This window comes from Petaurus breviceps, unplaced genomic scaffold (genome assembly GCF_028583685.1).
Source record: "Petaurus breviceps papuanus isolate PSGF00001 unplaced genomic scaffold, PetGlider_PUasm1.0 90574, whole genome shotgun sequence".
In the NCBI taxonomy this organism is placed as follows: Eukaryota; Metazoa; Chordata; class Mammalia; order Diprotodontia; family Petauridae; genus Petaurus; species Petaurus breviceps.
This window is the reverse complement of record NW_027187277.1, coordinates 6,234,280-6,252,326: the sequence shown is the minus strand read 5'-3', so window position 1 is coordinate 6,252,326 and position 18,047 is coordinate 6,234,280. Positions and strand designations below refer to the sequence as shown.

Here is an 18,047-nt window from a genome sequence, read left to right as displayed (position 1 = left end):
GATCTCCTCTTTCTCTATTTTATTCATGTAAACATTTAGTGACATAAAACTTCCCGTAAGAACCATTTTCACTGAATCCCACAAGTTTTGGTATGTTGTCTCATTATTATCATTCTTCTGGATGAAGTTATTGATTGTTTCTATGATTTGTTGTTGGATCCACTCATTCTTTAGGATTAGATTATTAAATTTCCAATTGATTTTTACTTTATCTTTCCATTACCCTTTATTACATATAATTTTTATTGTATCATTATCTGAAAAGAATGCTTTTAATATTTCAGCCTTTCTGCATTGGATTGTGAGGTTTTTATGCCCTAATATATGATCAATTGTTGTGCAGGTGTCATGTACCACTGAGAAAAAACTATATTCCTTTCTATCTCCATTCAGTTCTCTTCAGAGGTCTGCCATATATAAGTTTTCTAAAATTCTATTCACCTCTTTAACTTCTTTCTTGTTTATTTTGTGGTTAGATTTATGTAGTTCTGAGAGAGGGAGGTTAGAGTTGCCTGATAGTATAGTCTTGTTGTGTATTTCTTCCTGTAATTCCCTTCTCCTTTAAGAATTCAGATGCTATACCACTAGGTGCATGTATGTTTAGTAATGATATTACTTTATAGACTATAGTAGCTTTTAGCAGGATGCAGTTTCCTTTCTTATAGCTTTTAATTAAATCTATTGGTGCTTTTGCTTTGTCTGAGATCAGGACTGCTACCCCTGCATTTTTCTAAACTTCAGTTGAAGCATAACATATTCTACTCCAGCCTTTTTACCTTTACTTTGTGTGTATCCCTCTGTGTCAAATGTGTTTTTTGCAAACAACATATGCTATCTGCTTCCATTTTATGGGAGAGTTCATCCCATTCACAGTTATGATTACCATCTGTGTCTTTCTCTCTATCCTATTTCACCCCCCCCCCACATTTATGCTTTTTTCTCTCTCCTTCCTTACTATAGTTTTGCTTTAGACCACTGCCTTCCTCAATCTGCCCTCCCTTCTATCAATCCTTCCCCCTTTCTTCCCCTTTCCCTTACTACTTCTTTCCTCTCTTCTATCTACCCCCTCCCTTTTCTTTCCCCTTTCCTCTCCTACTTCCTGTAGGGCAAGTTAGATTTCTATACCTAACTGATTATGTTATTCCCTCTTTAAGCCAAATATGATGAGAGTAAGGTTCAAACAATATGCATCTCCTTCCCTTCTTTCCCTCTACTGTAATAGGTCTTTGTGTCTCTTCATGTGATGTGATTTATCCTTATCTGCCTGCTCCTTTCCTCTTCTCCCAGTACAATTACTTTCCACCACTTAGTTAAAATTTTAATCATCACATCAAAGTCATCTTATACCCATGACCCCTGTCTATGTAATACCCCTTTTAAATGCCATAATAAAGATACAATTCTCAAGAGTTACAAGTATCATCTTCCCTTCTAAGGATGTAAACAGCTTGCCCTTATTGAATAACATGTTTTTTTTTTCTTTCCTGTTTACCTTTTTATGCCTCTCTTGAGTCTTATATTTGAAGATCAAATTTTCTGTTGAGCTCTGGTCTTTTCATCAGGAAGATTTGGAAGTCCCCTATTTCATTGAATATCTGTCTCCTCCCCTAAAAGATTATACTCAATTTCACTAGGTAGTTGATTCTTGGTTGTAATCCAAGCTCTTTTGCCTTACAGAATATTATATTCCAAGACCTCTGATCATTTGCTATATCTTAATCTAGGTCGTGGTCACTAACCATTGGTGTCCCTCAAGGCTCTGTCCTGCTTAATCTATTCTCCATCTATACTGTTTCACTTGGTGATCTCATTACTTCCTATAAATTCAACTATCATTTCTATGCAGATGATTCTCAGATCTACTGATATAGTCTTAATTTTTCTTAAAATTCAGGATTAACTTCTAACTGCCCACTGGTATCTCAAGTTGGATGTCCCATAGATATCTTAAAGCTCCAAAACTGAACTTAATATCTTTCACCTAATCTTCCACTCTTTCTAACTTCTTTATTACTATCAAGGATGTCTTCATCCTTCCAATCACCCAAGCTATCAATATATGAGTCTTTCTTGACTCTGCATTCTATCTCTTCCCTTATCTAATCTGTTACAAATTCCTGTTGATTATAATTTTACAACTTCTTTTTTATATTATCACCATGACAGACTCACACCACCTTATTCCTTCATTATTGCAATAATAATTATTATTATTATTATTCTGGTTAGTCTCCCTGCCTCATCTCTCTTCCTGTCAAGTCTATCCTCCTGACCATTCTCTATCCAACTGTCAAAATCACATTTCTAAATCATATTTCACTTACATTCAATAAACTCCAGTGTTTCTCTGTTATTAATTCTTAATTAATTAATAATATGAAATACAAAATCCTCTATTTGTCTTTCAAAACCCTTTATAACATGGTCCTTCCTAACTTCTCCCCCACATACTCTGTGGTCCAATGATACTAGCCTCCTTGCTCTTCCTTGAACATGATACTCCATCTCCTGACTGTGCATTTTCACTTGCTCTCCTCCATTCCTATAATGATTTCTTTCTCCTATCTTCCCTGGATTCCTTCATGTCCTGGTCAGAATTCAAACTTCTGTAGGAAGCCTTTCCTTATACCCTTTAATGCTAGTGCTTTCCTTCTAAGATCATCTCTAAGCATGTATACAAAGATATGTACATATACAATGCATATATGTAGTGTGGCTTCTTCCCACATACATTAACATATACATAAAGTGGTATGAATGTGTACATATATGTGTATGTGTACATACATAATCTTATATAGTAGTTTTCTCTCATTAGACTATGATGATCAGGGACTATGTTTTTTGCTTGTTTTTCCCTGCTTTCTTTGTGTTACTAGAATGTAGCACAATTCTTGGCACAAAGCAGACACTTCATTAATGCTTGTTGGCTCAATTGGACTTGACCACTGTTCAGTGTTCCCACATTGAACAATTAAAAACACACAACAACCACGTGTAGTTCATAAAAGCAGATTTCTAATTTTGTTATATCTAAAAATTCATGCCACATTCTAGATTTTAATTATATCTTCTCATTGGCCAGAGTTATGTGGTTTGCTCTAGCTTCAGTATTTTGGACTCATTGTTTATTGGCATATAGCACTTGGACACTAAATTTTTGTTTATACATCTTGTTGAAGCTGTTATCCTTGTTCTACCATGGGAGAAATTTAGATAATCATTATCCTAGAATCAAATAAGACTTAATAGTCTCACCAACCAAGAAATATATTGCATGAAAAATGTGTTTTGAGAAATAGACTAATGATAATTTCTATTTTAGGGACAAATGCTCTTCTGGACGTGTAATCATCTTAAAGTGTGTGAGTAAGTATTTTGGAATATCAAAGAGTTGAAAATAGAAAAGGAAAAACTCTCATTTGGGAGAACTAAGATATATGTCTGTCTATTTGTCAATCTCATGTCCTCCAATAGACCATTGTGTTTATCATCTTTTTAGATTAAAGGCTAAGAAATGTATATATTTTATTTCAGTCTAAAAAAGTTTGTTTGTCCCAGATATCTTATAGGATAGGAAATCAGAATGGATGCCCTTCCTGTAATAGGAAGGATGTATTCGCATCATATTTGTTTTTAAATAACAGTTTTGGGAAGGAGATTGGTGTTCCTTCCTTATAGGTAATAAGGAAATTATTTGTTTATTCTCTTGGGCTAGTTCTACTCTTGTCAAACTAGGTCAAGTAATATCAACAGCAATTTTAAAGCAACTATTACCAAACATTGTGTGAAGCATTGGGAATGTAAAGGAAGGCAAAAAATCCCATATGTGATAACAGATCAGATTTCTATAGCACTTTAAGGATTACAAAATTCTTTAATAAAACTTCCTGAAATGGGAAGTGCAGTTAGATTAGATTACTAAGGGAAATAACATTGAGATGGAGTAAGAGAGTGTCTGGCACAGATCCTTAAGGGGCTTGAGGGTAGATGGAGGACCCTGGCAAAGAGACCAGGAAAGAGAGACTAAATAAGTAGGAAGATATGCAGGAGAAAGATGAAGATAGGAGAAAGAGAGGAGAGAGAAAAGATAGCCTGAAGAGATGGCAGAGTTAAGGATAAGAGAGACCTGACTATATTTGTATGCAGTGCAAAGAAGCCAAGTGATGGGAAATTAGAGATCATGAATTTGTAGTGTATGCATATGGCAAAATTTCATGTCTCTGGAATAGACATTAGGAGAAGAGCAGTGAAAAGACCATAGATTGTATGAATGGAAGTGTCTTACTGAACTGACTAACTATAGATTTAAGACTATGAAAAGAGGGTGATGAGACAGAATTAATGTGAGACTGTGGGGATAAAGTAGGACTGAGAAAGAGTAAGGAGAGGAAAAATATATAATCAGAGAATGAATTGACCTTACTTTACTTTAATTCATCTGACTTCATGGTTGTATGTAACATGGCTCCTTCTCAGACAGCAATCTATTTGAGACATGGACTAGAGAGAGACAGAGAGAAATGGCTTGGAGATAGGTCACTGACTGGGGAAATATTTTACTTTTTTCTTCTCACTCCTTCAGCCTGTGGTCTGAGGATAGGCTATACCCCACGCATAGTTGGTGGAAACATGTCTTCCCTTATGCAATGGCCCTGGCAAGTTAGCCTCCAGTTCCAGGGATATCATCTCTGCGGTGGTTCTCTCATCACTCCTGTGTGGATTGTCACTGCTGCCCACTGTGTTTATGAGTGAGTACTGATATGCTTGATTGTCTCACTGCTACTTGAACAGTGCCTGATAAAAACTAGCCCCTTCTTAATTTCTTAAAGCGCAGCAGTATTCTATCACATTCATATATAAAAAAACTTGTTTAGTCATTCTCCAATTGATGGACATGCTCTCTGTTTCCAGTTCTTTGACACCACAAAGTAAAAGAGCTGTTGTGAATATTTTTGTTACCAACTCCTCCCCAGTCCTTGTTGGTATAGATTTCTATTTACTCACTGTGTTTGCTAGACAATTTTCCTTAACCTTCATTCCTTCATCCCCTGCAGTATATTCCTTTTCCCTTCTGTTTCCATTCTTCTCTAAGATCATCAAGTCTTATAATGTAGACACTTTATTCTTATTTAGTCCCTTATAATCTTTCATTTAGGCTTTCCTTTTTATGTTTCTGTTAACTTCAAAATTTCAAAGTTTCTACACAGTTCTGGTGTTTTTATCAGGTATGTTCTCTATTCATTTAAGGTACATATTTCTCCTATAGCATTATGATCAATTTTCTAGGTAAATTATTCTTGGCTATCTGCCTATATATATCCTTTGCCTTCTGGAATACTATATTCCAAGCTATCTGCTCCTTTGGTGTGTTGACTGTTAAATTATATGTGATTCTTACTGTTTCTCCTTAGTTCTTTATTTGAAATAAAAAGCCAAATGGAGCATAACATGTGACATGAATGTTAACATTTATCAGAACCTCCTTCAACATTAATTTCCTCCGTGTTTATGGGTGAATATTTTGTTTCACTTTTTTGTGTTTTTACAATCTTTAATTCCATTTCAGCCTGTACGTGCCCAGTTCATGGACCATACAAGTAGGCTTGGTGACCTTGATAGATACACCAGCTCCTTCTTATTCAGTGGAGAAAATCATATACCACAGCAAGTATAAGCCAAAGAGACTGGGGAATGACATTGCTCTGATGAAACTAGCCATACCTCTCATTTTCAGTGGTAATTTAAAGTGTGTCTTTCTTATTATTTTCTTGATTTTTAAATTGAAATGATGGTACAGATTTCCAATATTATATTTTTTCTCCTCTTGGAACTATTCTGAAATGATAATCTTTATTTATCTCCTGAAGTGAGTTTCACAATTTTCTGAATTCCCCAAAGTAGATAGTCTTACATTTCAGTGTGTTCTATGAGAGAATAAAGGCAAATGAATCCTTGACACAGGTAGACAACATTGTCATATTGAATTGTACTTACTAAAGGCTTACAAATAAATAGAAATATTTTAGGCATACCTAAAATCCCATTTTGGTCTCAGTTTAAAATAGAACATTACTCTACCTTCCCCCAGAGACAGTGTAATTAAATATGTTTTCATACTTTGTTACAAATCCCTGGCAAAGGGGTCTACATATGTGACCTAGTATGTATGGTTACATACACATAGCAAATTGTAAGTTAAGTAATTGTAAAAAAAAAGGGGGAAGGAGAAGGAAAGAAAAATATATGAAAATGAAAATAAATGTTACATTCAAAATGTTAATGTGATCATTTGACATATTCCTTGTAGTCATCTCTATTCTACTCTAGGGCTTTTGTTATGAGAGAAATTCTGAGATAAATTGATATATCTTAAAATTATCAAGAACTCATATTTTCCATATGGTTTCATCTTATTCATACTGATAAATGCTGAAATGAGGAGAAATTCAATTTTTGCTTTATCTTGCCTCTTTAGTCGGATCTAAAACAAAACATTTCTTTTGTAAACAGATATGATTCAACCAATTTGTCTGCCTAATTCTGAAGAGTACTTCCCTGATGGGAAAATGTGCTGGACATCAGGGTGGGGGGCTACAGAGGAGGGAGGTGAGTACTTAGAATTTAATATTGTAGAAACTGATATGCCAACATAAATTTTCATAGGATTATGAGGACTTGGAGAAATTTTTCCATAAGTAATTTTGGAGGAAAGTAAGCTCATTATCATTAATATTATCATTATTTTGTTTTTGACATTTTTTCCCAAATTCTTTTTTTACATATTAATTGTCTGTAAAAATCTGAGGCACTTTTCTCTTGTCTATTAAGGGTCATAAATTTTTCTCTCCCTCTGTAGTATTTGGGTCATTCTTCCTGACAAATGAACTTCTCAGAAAATCTGCTTCAGGTTCAAAAAATCTGTTGGTCTGTATCTACTCATAACCACAGCTTGCAACCCCCCACCAATGTGTTTACTTTTATAAGTCAGTCAGCAGACACAATTAGTTCAATGGAAAGTTGTTTCATGAAATAGAATAGTAAGAAAAACTTGCAACCAAGAATTCCTACTATTAACCTGGGATACACATGTAAATCCACCACAAATGTATACACCATCTTTGTTAAGAGTTGATGAGTGAAGGGATCATGCTAGAGCACATATATGGAACAGATGAAAAGTAAAAATACTCTCTGGATTATCTTTCTTGTATATTTTGTACATATTAAGTTGAAAAAATTGGAGTCCTTTGTAGAAGAGGTAATGTTATATTCATGATAAAATTATTCTCTTTAATAAACTTTACAAGTCTTGCAGCAAGACAATTATGTCAACCAACTGATAAAATGTTCCACACTTGATTTGCTGGTGACATCTTTTCTTTATAAATGTTTTTTTTTACTAAGAAATGGGATGTTGAACATTCTAGTTCACAAGGATCACCTAGTAAAATGGGTAATGTCTCTTGTACTGAATTTGAATTATTATTAACAAAAAAATTATTTTTCTTTTTTAACTTCAGAATCTATTTTAACATAAAGTTCATCTTTATACATGTTTTTACCTGTCATGAGGAACAAGGCAGGTAGACATTAAAGTAAAAGGTTTTAAAATGTTAAAAACAAAAGGTATATATGTGGGAAGCTAATAATTCAGTGTAGAGATGTGGATGGACAAACATATCAGTGACAAACATATCTACAGCATGTGTGGAGGGAATATGTGAAGACAATTCACTTGTGTAAAATTACAGAGCTGTGCCTTTCTTTTGAATATGTTATAACAGAGTTTATGATGAATTTCAACCTTATCTGGACTTCATGTCACATTTCTGTTGCTACTTCTTTTTTTGTTGCCACTTACTAGACTTCAATTTCTTAACTGAGGTGCTTTCTTTTTCCTTTTTTATTTTCAAAGGTTAAGTGAACCTCACACACAATCCCTGGACTTGATAAAAACAGCTTTTTACCTATAAAGACACTATGGTCATACATTTAATCTGTCATTTTGAATTTATTTTCTCCTTCTATTATACATATCATTGGTTTAAAGGCCTATATAGCTTGGATTTGTAAATTCCTTGTAACTACCAATGCATATGGGGATCTGCTGTCCCCTTGCCCAAGTCCATTTCAAGGGGATCCCATAACAACTACATGGGTCTGGGGCAGCACAGTTTCCTTCAGTCACCCAAGATCTTTAGCAAGTTTGCCATGAAAATGAAAAGACAAGATACACACATACATGCACATGGGTAAGTAAACATATGTATGTATATGTGTATACACATATATAAACTAGGTGAGACTGTTATGACACTTGTTACTCTATACATAAAATTCATTTGTCTATACTCCACTGAAGAGGCAAATATGTCCGAGAACAAAGATACAAGGCTTTGAAACAATTTACATTATTTTATTGTTGAAGAAACAGGGTTACAGTAAGTGATCAAACAACAAAAAGTAATCAATTACAGAGCTGGACTATCAAGTTTCCATGAATTCACACCACCTTTCTAAGTTTTGTTCACTTCATTCCTACTAATGTATAGTTAATCGACGAATCTCAAATTTTTTGCTTCAGCTGTGTTTCTTGTAGACTACATATTGTTAGATTTTGATTTCTAATCCATTTTACTATCCTGTTACTTTTTATGGATGGGTTCATCCCAATCACATTCACAGTAATACTTGTTGATTGTTTATTTCCCTTCATCCTAATTTTCTTATACTTTTCTTCCATTTCCCTCCTCCTGTTTAGGAGTTTGTCTTGCTTCTGACTAATCCTTTCCTCAAAACATTTTCACTCCAATTCCTCCTCTTTCTTTTAACTCCTTTCTCCCCTATTTTTTCTCAGTTAGACGAAATTTACTCCTAAACTCAGAATGTGTGTTTATATGTGTTCTCCCCCCTTTTGATCACTCCAACTGAGGGTTAGTTTAAAGTGTCATCTTCTCCCGTATCCCCTTCTCCTTGTACAGAGTTCTACTTGTTCAGTCAAATTCTATGAGATAATTTTCCCCATTAATCTTATTCCTCCCCTTCCTTAGTATACTTCTTCCTTTCCATTCTTCTTTTAAGATCATTAAAACATGTGAGAACCAATTTCAGGCCTTCTGTCTAATTAGACTACTAATTAGACCCCTGATGATGAAAATGTTCCGAGGGGATAAATGTATTATCATCCTTTTTAGGGATATAAACTTTTAATATTTCCTTTAGGCTTTTCTTGTAAATGTTTTGTTGTCATTCTCTTCTGGGTTTGCATTTTGAATGTACTTTTTACCATAATGATATATGCTTTTTATGGTGCAATGTGTGCTTGCTATTCTTCTAGTTTACTTCTTGATCTTGGACTTTATTTTAGGGATGGATTCTGCACCTTTCTCAAGGGAGTGACTGTTTAGAGATTTTGTCTTCTTGTATTCTTATTCTAACTTGAGGGTATTTAGTGTTGTGTTATTCTAGGGTCTCAGGGACAGCTTAATCTGGGGAGCTATAAGCTTTCATTTCTCCCAAAGTGGTGTACTCTCGGATGACAGCTGATCCCTTTCCTCTTGGTTTGAGCTCTGTGAGTTCCTGAGCCAAGTTTGATTCTGCACAAAACTGTAGTTGGTTTATCCAAGGTTGGAAGTTTCAGTAGACTGCTCCTGGACTCAGTCACTATTCACCAACTGGAAGGCTCTGCAGTTTTAGAAAGGTTTAATGATAGGCTCCCTTTTATTCTGGGATTCTTACCCTGGTTATTCCATTGCAGCCTTAGCCTGGAATGAATGCTAGAAATGAGGTCCTTCTCTATTCCTAGGCTCAGAGCCACACAACTAGTGAGTGCCTCTGAACTAATTTCTCACACAGTTTTTACCTAGGGCTCAAGACCACAGCTACTATCACTAATTTCTGTCACTTCAGGTGCAAGTTTTCTCCTCAGTCTACCCTACCTATGGGAAACACAACTTAGTGGTGGTGAGCAACATAGATCAGGGAGGGCACCTGTTCCTGCATGATACACTATTTCAGAGAACTCTTGGGACCTCTTCCTGCCCTAGTCTTTTCTGTTCTTGAATACAGTTCTGACCCTCTTTCACTCATGGGTGCTGGAGTGTTTGAGTGGGAGGCCCCCCCCCCCCCCTTCCTATTCAGATCTGGACCTCAGTGTCTGCCTACCTCTCTATTTTTCTCCCAGTGCTGACCTGGTCTAGAAAAAAATGACTTGCTATGATTTTTTTTGGTTGAATTTCTCAATCAAGATTTGATCTGGTGTGTTTTCTATATCTTGGCAAAGACATGTAATGGGGAAGTTGGGCTATGCATCTTGTCACACTACCATCTTAGCTCTACCTTGTTTTTTTTCTTTAGTGACTACACTCAAGTTTTCATTTTGATTTGCACCTTGAACTCCTTTATTAGAATTTGCACACACATACATGTGCATACATACACCCACATACATATTTAACTCTCTTGCATAGTTACTTTTTCTTTCATGTGTTTAAATCAATTTTCCAACATAAAATTTTCAAATGTGTTAATTGAGTTTTTAATAGACTTCTGCTTTAAGAGATGTAAATTTTAACATTTGTTCCTTCCTAATTTATTCTTTTATGTACTTCATTTTTTTTTCTTTGAACCATCCTGGAATTTCTTGTTTTATGCTTTCTTGAAATGAATTAATTTGGAGACTCTGTAGAGAAAAGGTCCCTGGTGAGCACATTTTTTTTGCTTTTTGGAGGGCAATTGGGGTTAAGTGACTTGCCCAAGGACACATGGCTAGTTTTTGTATTAAGTGTCTGAGGTCAGATTTGAACTCAGGTCCTCCTGACTCCAGGGCCAGTGCTCTATTCACTGTGCCACCTAGCTGCCCCCCTGGTAAGCACTTTAAAGATTACTATTCTCTCACATGAAAATTTCAGGCATTTACATTGACATTGTCTTATGTCCTGTGGATTCAGTTCTAATTGCTCTACTTTTGGTAAATAATTCACCTATGACAGAGTGTTAGAGAATGCCCAGATTAAGTGATATGGAGGGAGCTGCTTTTGGGGAGAAGACATCCTGTGTTCCACTAATAGATGGGTGGGAGTAGTCTCCTTTGATTGATGGCAGTCAGAAAAAATGGTGTCTTTTAAACTGCCAAACAGGGACAGTCTTGCTCTCTCTCATATACACTCTTTCTAGTAGTACCGTGTTTCCCCGATAATAAGACCTATCCCGAAAATAAGCCCTCCCCTTACTGTGTAAGATTCCTCTAAAATAAGCCCTCCCCCGAAAATAAGCCCTATTGAGATTGCTACTGTAGTGAAGGTGATCCCCTGCGCTACACGCTACATTATGAACTGTCCCCCCCGTGAAACGCACGCCGCGCTCCGAGCTGCATCCAATCAGAGCTGCAGCAGTGAGCACGTCATCCCCAGTGATTTGCTTATTGAATAAAGGTACATTTTTTTTGTTCACATTTACCTGTTTATTAAAATTGCTGTCAATGTTCATTAAAATAAGCCCTCCCCTGAAAATAAGCCCTCTGGTGTGTTTTTCTGTCCAAAAAAAAATAATAATAAGACAGTGTCTTATTATCGGGGAAACATGGTAGTATCCAAAAAGGGTTAAGGTCATACTCATCCAAAGTACAGGCACAACAAACTGATTGGGTGGTGGAGAGTGAAATCTTTCCCTCTCCCCTCTATTTTACCAAGTAGACTCAAGAGTTGGATGGGGATTGTTTTAGTTTGTTTGTCCTTTTTAGGTTCTAAGTGCAGGTAGCAATCCCCACTGGACCCAGAATTAAGCCATGCAGGCCTTCAGAAAGAATTCCAAACTGGATATTACAGCTTGTCAGTCCAGCAAGAAAGTCCTAAGGAACCCAGGTGTGTGGGATTTCAGCTCTAGGAGGGCCTTGGACTTTGAACTTGGGACTGTGCTACATAGGAGCTGAGCTAAAGTGTGAACCTAATTCCCTTCCAATATCTAGAATGTGAGGTTGTGATGGGAAATTACATTCCATATCTTGGGGTGGATGTTTGTATATTTGTTATTACACCTTAGAAGCAAATATTACCTTGTAAAAGTTCATCAAAATGTTAAATGACTAAATGGGACTGAGGTGCAAAGGACTCTCCTACAGTTGAGGAAATACCACTATGGGAGCTGGAGCCATTTGACAGAACACCATAATACCAATTGAGGAAGCCTGGGAGAGGGGCAAAATGTAACACACCTGGTCTCCAGGCAGTGGGGGCCAGACTAATCACTGTTATGCATCTTTTTGGGGAGGTTTATGAGACTTAGTTGTGACTAGAAGAAATATCTAGTTTCCCAGGTTGTTATTCAAATGCCCCAGAAGTTCCTTATTTTTAATTTCTGAATTTTTAAAGCAAACTAAATTTCTGATATATGTTATGTCTAGGTATAATGACTTGATCCACTGATTAATTCTTTGCATATAGTAGGCACTTAATTGGCTGACTAATTGAAGTGAAACATCTGCATTTTAAAAAATTTTCATTTCTCTAATTATTGATGATTAAGGACATTAAAATTTATCTATATAGCTTAGATTTCTTCCTTTGAGAGCTATCTGCTCATCCATTCATTAATTACTTAATGGTTTTTATTCTTATAAATTAGAATAAATTTCAGAGACATATGAAATGAAAGTACTATCTTCATGAAAAGTCCCCCCATTAGTTAACTTTTCCTATTAATCTTAGCTGTATTATTTCTTGATTATATAAAATCAATGTTATGTAATAAACCTCACCTACTTTATCTTCTGTAATTATCTTTATCCCTCATTTGATCATGAATGGTTCCTTGTCAATAGATATGAAAAGTAAAAAAAGTTCCCTCCTTTTCTCCCCCCTCCTCAATATGATCTTTAAAATCTAGATCATGCTTTCATTTAGTAGTTTTCTGGGTATATGATTTGGGATATTTTTCTAAGTCAAATTTCTGTCAGACTTTCAGCTACTTTTCACTGCAGTTTTTGTCAAATATTGTAACTACACATGGTTTGCCAGCAGGTTAGTTCATTCATCTCTAAGAAGGCAGTGTTTAATTCCATCAAAAGTAAAGAGCAAGTAAAACTTAGAGAGATGCAGAATTCTTGGCTCAGTAAGAAGGCAAATGAAATTCAGTTCTATGCTGATAGAAACAGTTCAAAAGCTCTTTTATGATGCCTTGAAGGGTATATATGGTCCCCAAACCTATGGTGTATTTGAATTATTCAGTGCTGATGGAGCTACATTGATTAGTGAGAAAAACATAATCTTGGAGAGATGTGCTGAGCACTTCCATAGTGTTTTCAACCAGCCATCATCAGTCAATGCTGAAACCATTGACCATATACCTCAGGTTGAAGTGAATCCCTCTTTACCTGAATTTCCAAGAGAAGAAAAAGTTTTGAATGTCATTAACCTCCTCTCATGTGGCAAAACACCTAGTGCTGATTTTATTCTAACTGAGATTTACAAGGCAGGGGGAACACTGCTAATTTAAAGTTGACTGGAATCTTCTGTATTATATGGCAAGGGGAGTTCAAGGATGCCTCCATTGAACTTCTCAACAAAGGTAAAGGAAATAGCTTGTCCTGTGACAATTACATGGGAATCTCTCTCTTAGTCATGGCTGGCAAGATTCTCACCAGAGTCCTCCGTAAGAGGCTGATTCTTCACCTGGAAGATGGTCATCTACCTGAGAGCCAATGTGGCTCCAGAAAAGGCTGAGTAATGGTCAGCATGGTGTTTGCTGCTTGGCGACTTCAGAAGAAATGTCAGGAGAAGAGCAGAGGTCTGTACACCATGTCTGTAGATCTAACAAAGGCCTTTGACACTGTTAGTCATGAGGGCTTGTGGAAAATTATGGAAAAATTTGGTTGCCTGGCAAAGTTCATTAGTTTTGTACATCAGTTTCCTGAAGGCATGCTGGCCCAGGGTCTGGATAGTGGACAATGCTTTTTCACTTTCTCAGTGACAAATGGAATTAAACAGGGCTGTATGCTTGCCCCAAGCTTTTTAGCATGATGTTTTCTTTGATGTTGTCAGATGCCTTTAACAAGGATGAAAACAGCATCAAGGTCAGCTACCACATTGATAGCAAATTTTTTTTTTTAAGTAATTGGGGTTAAGTAACTTGCCCAAGGTTACACAGCCAGTTATTTTGGGCTGATAGCAAAGTTTTTGGGTTTTTTTTTTTGCCTTTTGGAGGGCAATTGGGGTTAAGTAACTTGCCCAAGGTTACTCAGCTAGTATTTCTGTGTGGGTGTTAAGTGTCTCAGGCCAGAACTGAACTTGGGTCCTCCTGACTCCAGGGCCGGCGCTTTACTCACTGCTCCACCTAGCCACCCCCTGGATAGCAAAGTTTTTAACTTGAAAAAGTTACAAGCCAAGGTGAAAGTGGAGGGAGAGTTGGTGCACAACTTTCTGTTTGCAGATGATTGTGCACTCAATGCAGCCTCTGAGGTGGAGATGTAACACAGGATAGGTCAATTCTCTGCTCTTTGTATTAATTTTGGCCTAACAATTAACACCAAAAAAACAGAGATTCTCCCCCAGCCAGCACTGCACCATCCATACATGGATGACAGCAAATGGAGAAATTTTGGATGTTGTGGATAAGTTCACTTACTTTGGCAGTATACTTTCTAGGGAAATACCCATAGATGAGGTTAATGCATGCATTGCCAGAGCTAACAGTATTGGAGAGGTTCCAAAGGAAAGTTTGAGACAGAAGAGGTATTAGACTGACAACCATCAACCAGTCCTTCAGAGTGGAGCAGTTCTGATGTCTCTATCACTTGTCATCAGACTCAGATCTATCCCAAGTTTTGGTCCTATAATTGCTTTGACATTCCCCTTGAATAGTTTGTGATAAATTCCTTCTCAGCCTCGTTTTTTTTTAACTTTTAATCTTTATTGCTAACCTCTGAGCTTCAGAATTCCTTTTGTTATTCTTTCAGCATCATGCTCTGCTTTGTATTCCTCCACCTTTAAAAATAGATGTTGAGTAATGAGTTCCATTTTCATGCAAACTGGTCAGATCAGTTCTTTCCTTTCCAGGGGGGTGGACTGGGCTGAAGAGTGCCTAAATTCCTAGATGTAACCACTAGGAGCCAGGGAAACTATGCCAATCTGGATATGATTTTTTGTTCTAGGTATTCATAACTGGTGAATTTGTAAAATATGTCTGAGTAGCTTGTATACTTTTGATTATAAGAAAAAAAATGTGTTCCTGAGGTGAGGGGAGAGACAACAATGGGCTGTTTATGATCAATATTTTGTCCTAGAAAGACTTGATGGGTCCTAGTTGGACCTCATATGTACCTAACATCTATCAGGATCAGGACAAAAGGCTGGAATCCAGTATGTCTATGTCATAGAGTATTTACATTTCCTCTGTATTTATTGGTTTGGTATTTTTAAAATTTGTGATTAGCTTAATTCCTGAGCTTCAGTTGTTTCTATTTCCCTAGATTGTGCATCTGATATATTTACTACATTTGTCCATCTGTGTTCATCAATTCGGACAATTCCCCTTTTCTTCTTCAGAATTGTTTGTGTCAACAGAATTTCATTCTCAAGTGTATTCTATTTCTTTTCCTCTGAAAAATTTTAGGTTCTAGGATCCTATTTATAAGAGATTCTGGATTTGATTGCTACTTTTAGCTCAAGAGGAAGAAATCATGTTTCTCTTCCATAAGAAAAGGCTCTTTCTTTTCTTCCCTCTTGGTTTTCTGAGGACAGTTAGGGTCATGTCCCCAAATACTCTGAGAATGACCATGCTATTGCTTGTGCAGCATACAGAGAAATGCAATGCAATACAATTATCAATCAATCAATAAGTAGTTATCAAATGCTTAGTAAGCACTCAGTACTAGGAAAATCATTTCTATGTGTTAAAATTTTCTCATAGGATGTTGTATGAAAATACAGCATTAACTACACTTAACTCAGCTTGCCTTTGGCCTGTCCTAGGCCTTAATCAATAAAAGTATCATGTTCTTTTTTTTCTTTTTTCCCCATTTATTTATTTATTTTTAGTTTTCAATATTCATTTCCACAAGATTTTGAATTACAAAATTTCTCCCCGTCTTTCCCCTACACCCACCCCAAGACAGAGAGCCTACTGAATACCCCTTCCCCCAATTTATTCTCTCTTATACCTTTCACCCCCCCATAACTTTCTAGTAGGGCAAGGTAGATTTCTATACCCCAGTGCCTGTATATTTTATTTCCCAGTTGCGTGTAAGAAACAATTTTTTTTAACATTTGTTTTTAAAACTTTGATTTCCAGATTCTTTTTCTTCTTCTCTCCTCAAAAGAATCATGTCCTTGAAGATGTCAGTGCATATCACCTGCAATCCTTCAATATATTTTTGTACGCCGAGTGAATATTCTTTCCTCCTCAGATTAGCCTGTTAAGATTATTATGAAATAGGTTTATGAGCCATTTTTTCCAAGGAACTGGACAATCAGGTTTTTTTTTTTTTTAAAGAGCTCAAGAAACCAGTTTGTTGGCAAGCTTATAACACTCTTTAAAACAATGGATTAATTTGTTTCCCTAGACAGTGTAAAATTTCCATTTTTCTTATCTATGTGCATTGTTGGTGATAATTTCAAATGCAATAGAGGTACAGATTCCAAAGTCTACCCAAAAAGAATTGCATGAACTACTCACTTTTTGTGTTCATGATTACTATTTTTAGGGTAGAAGTAGATGGCATATTGTATTACATGTTGGAGCTTTCTTCACTTACAGAAATGTGTTGTACTGAAATATGAATTTGCAAAAAAAAGAGATAAATTAGGGATTTGGTTTTCATTTTATTGAAATATTCATCAGTTTCTTTTAATAAGAAGTATAACTTGGTTAATTAAAATATATGTATCATTTATGTGAAGCATTTCTATCACATAAAGCCAAATATGCCTTCATTGATTACATGGAATTTGACTAGTTCATAAGATTTTCTGCTTGCCCAATGTTATTTTGATCTAAAATATTTTGTTTCCCTACTCAGATTTTCTCTCTGTGGTATACAGCATATTTAATCTCACTTATTGAACAAAAATACCAGTTAACTTAATTCAGCTTGTGAGAAGGGGAAATTTGCCTCTATAGACATATAACAATACATATTTTGAAACAGGAGATGCCTCACCAGTCTTGAACCATGCTGCAGTTCCTTTGATTTCGAACAAAGTTTGTAATCATAAAGATGTGTATGGTGGAATCATTGCTCCTTCAATGCTCTGTGCAGGCTACTTAAAGGGTGGTGTGGACAGCTGTCAGGTAAGGAGTCTTCACTAAAACTTATTCATAGGACCCTAAAACACTAAGAGAGTAAAATAAAGCTTGACTGGATCTATTTAGTCAAAAGTACATATGTACTATAGACTATGTCAAATTTCTATATTATTTACACTTCCTACAATTATTCATTTGATGGATAATCGAAAGGTCCCTAATGATCAAAGAAAAATTTGAGAGGGTTTTACTTGATTTTCTTGGTGTATATTTCAATTAGGGACATTCATGGCAGAATTGTTAGTTTTCAGTGTTTGAAGAATTTTAAAAATAATACAATCAGTTTTCTACCACCCATTTTAATTCCTACATGTGGTATGGAAGAACAATCCAAATAAGTTATTATGGAGCATCTTATGATCCATGTTAGGTAAACAAAAAAGAAAAAAGTCCACATATAAGACAGGTGTCCAAATAAAATTTATTAAGTTATTCCTTATTTCTAACTGGAAATGGGATTGGGATTCCAGAGTTCTTCAAATCTAGGTCACTGCCTGTTCTGTGGGGCTGATAAGCTAAGAATAGTATTTTTACATTTTTAAATAAAATGTTTTTGTATTTAAAAATGCAAAAATTATTCTTAACTCAAGGGCCATACAGAAAGTTGACAAAAAGAAGGTGGGACAAATTTGGTCCTGGGCTCACAGTTTGTTGACCCCAATCTAGAAAATCAACCAATAAATTGAGCTTGATTTTTAGCATTGGTGTTCTTTTACAAGGTGTATGTATGCTCTCTCTGAAAATTT

At 35.8% G+C, this 18,047-nt stretch overlaps 1 protein-coding gene across 1 annotated transcript in view; it reads left to right on the top strand.

Moving 5' to 3' along the window:
- The window catches only part of TMPRSS3 (transmembrane serine protease 3), a 74,281-nt gene that overhangs the window by 54,535 nt on the left and 1,699 nt on the right, over positions 1–18,047 (top strand). The window contains exons 7-11 of the mRNA XM_069063483.1: positions 3,326–3,369; positions 4,586–4,751; positions 5,570–5,739; positions 6,514–6,609; positions 17,144–17,286. Coding sequence (XP_068919584.1) covers positions 3,326–3,369; positions 4,586–4,751; positions 5,570–5,739; positions 6,514–6,609; positions 17,144–17,286 — 619 coding nt within the window. The remainder of the gene's footprint in view (positions 1–3,325; positions 3,370–4,585; positions 4,752–5,569; positions 5,740–6,513; positions 6,610–17,143; positions 17,287–18,047) is intronic.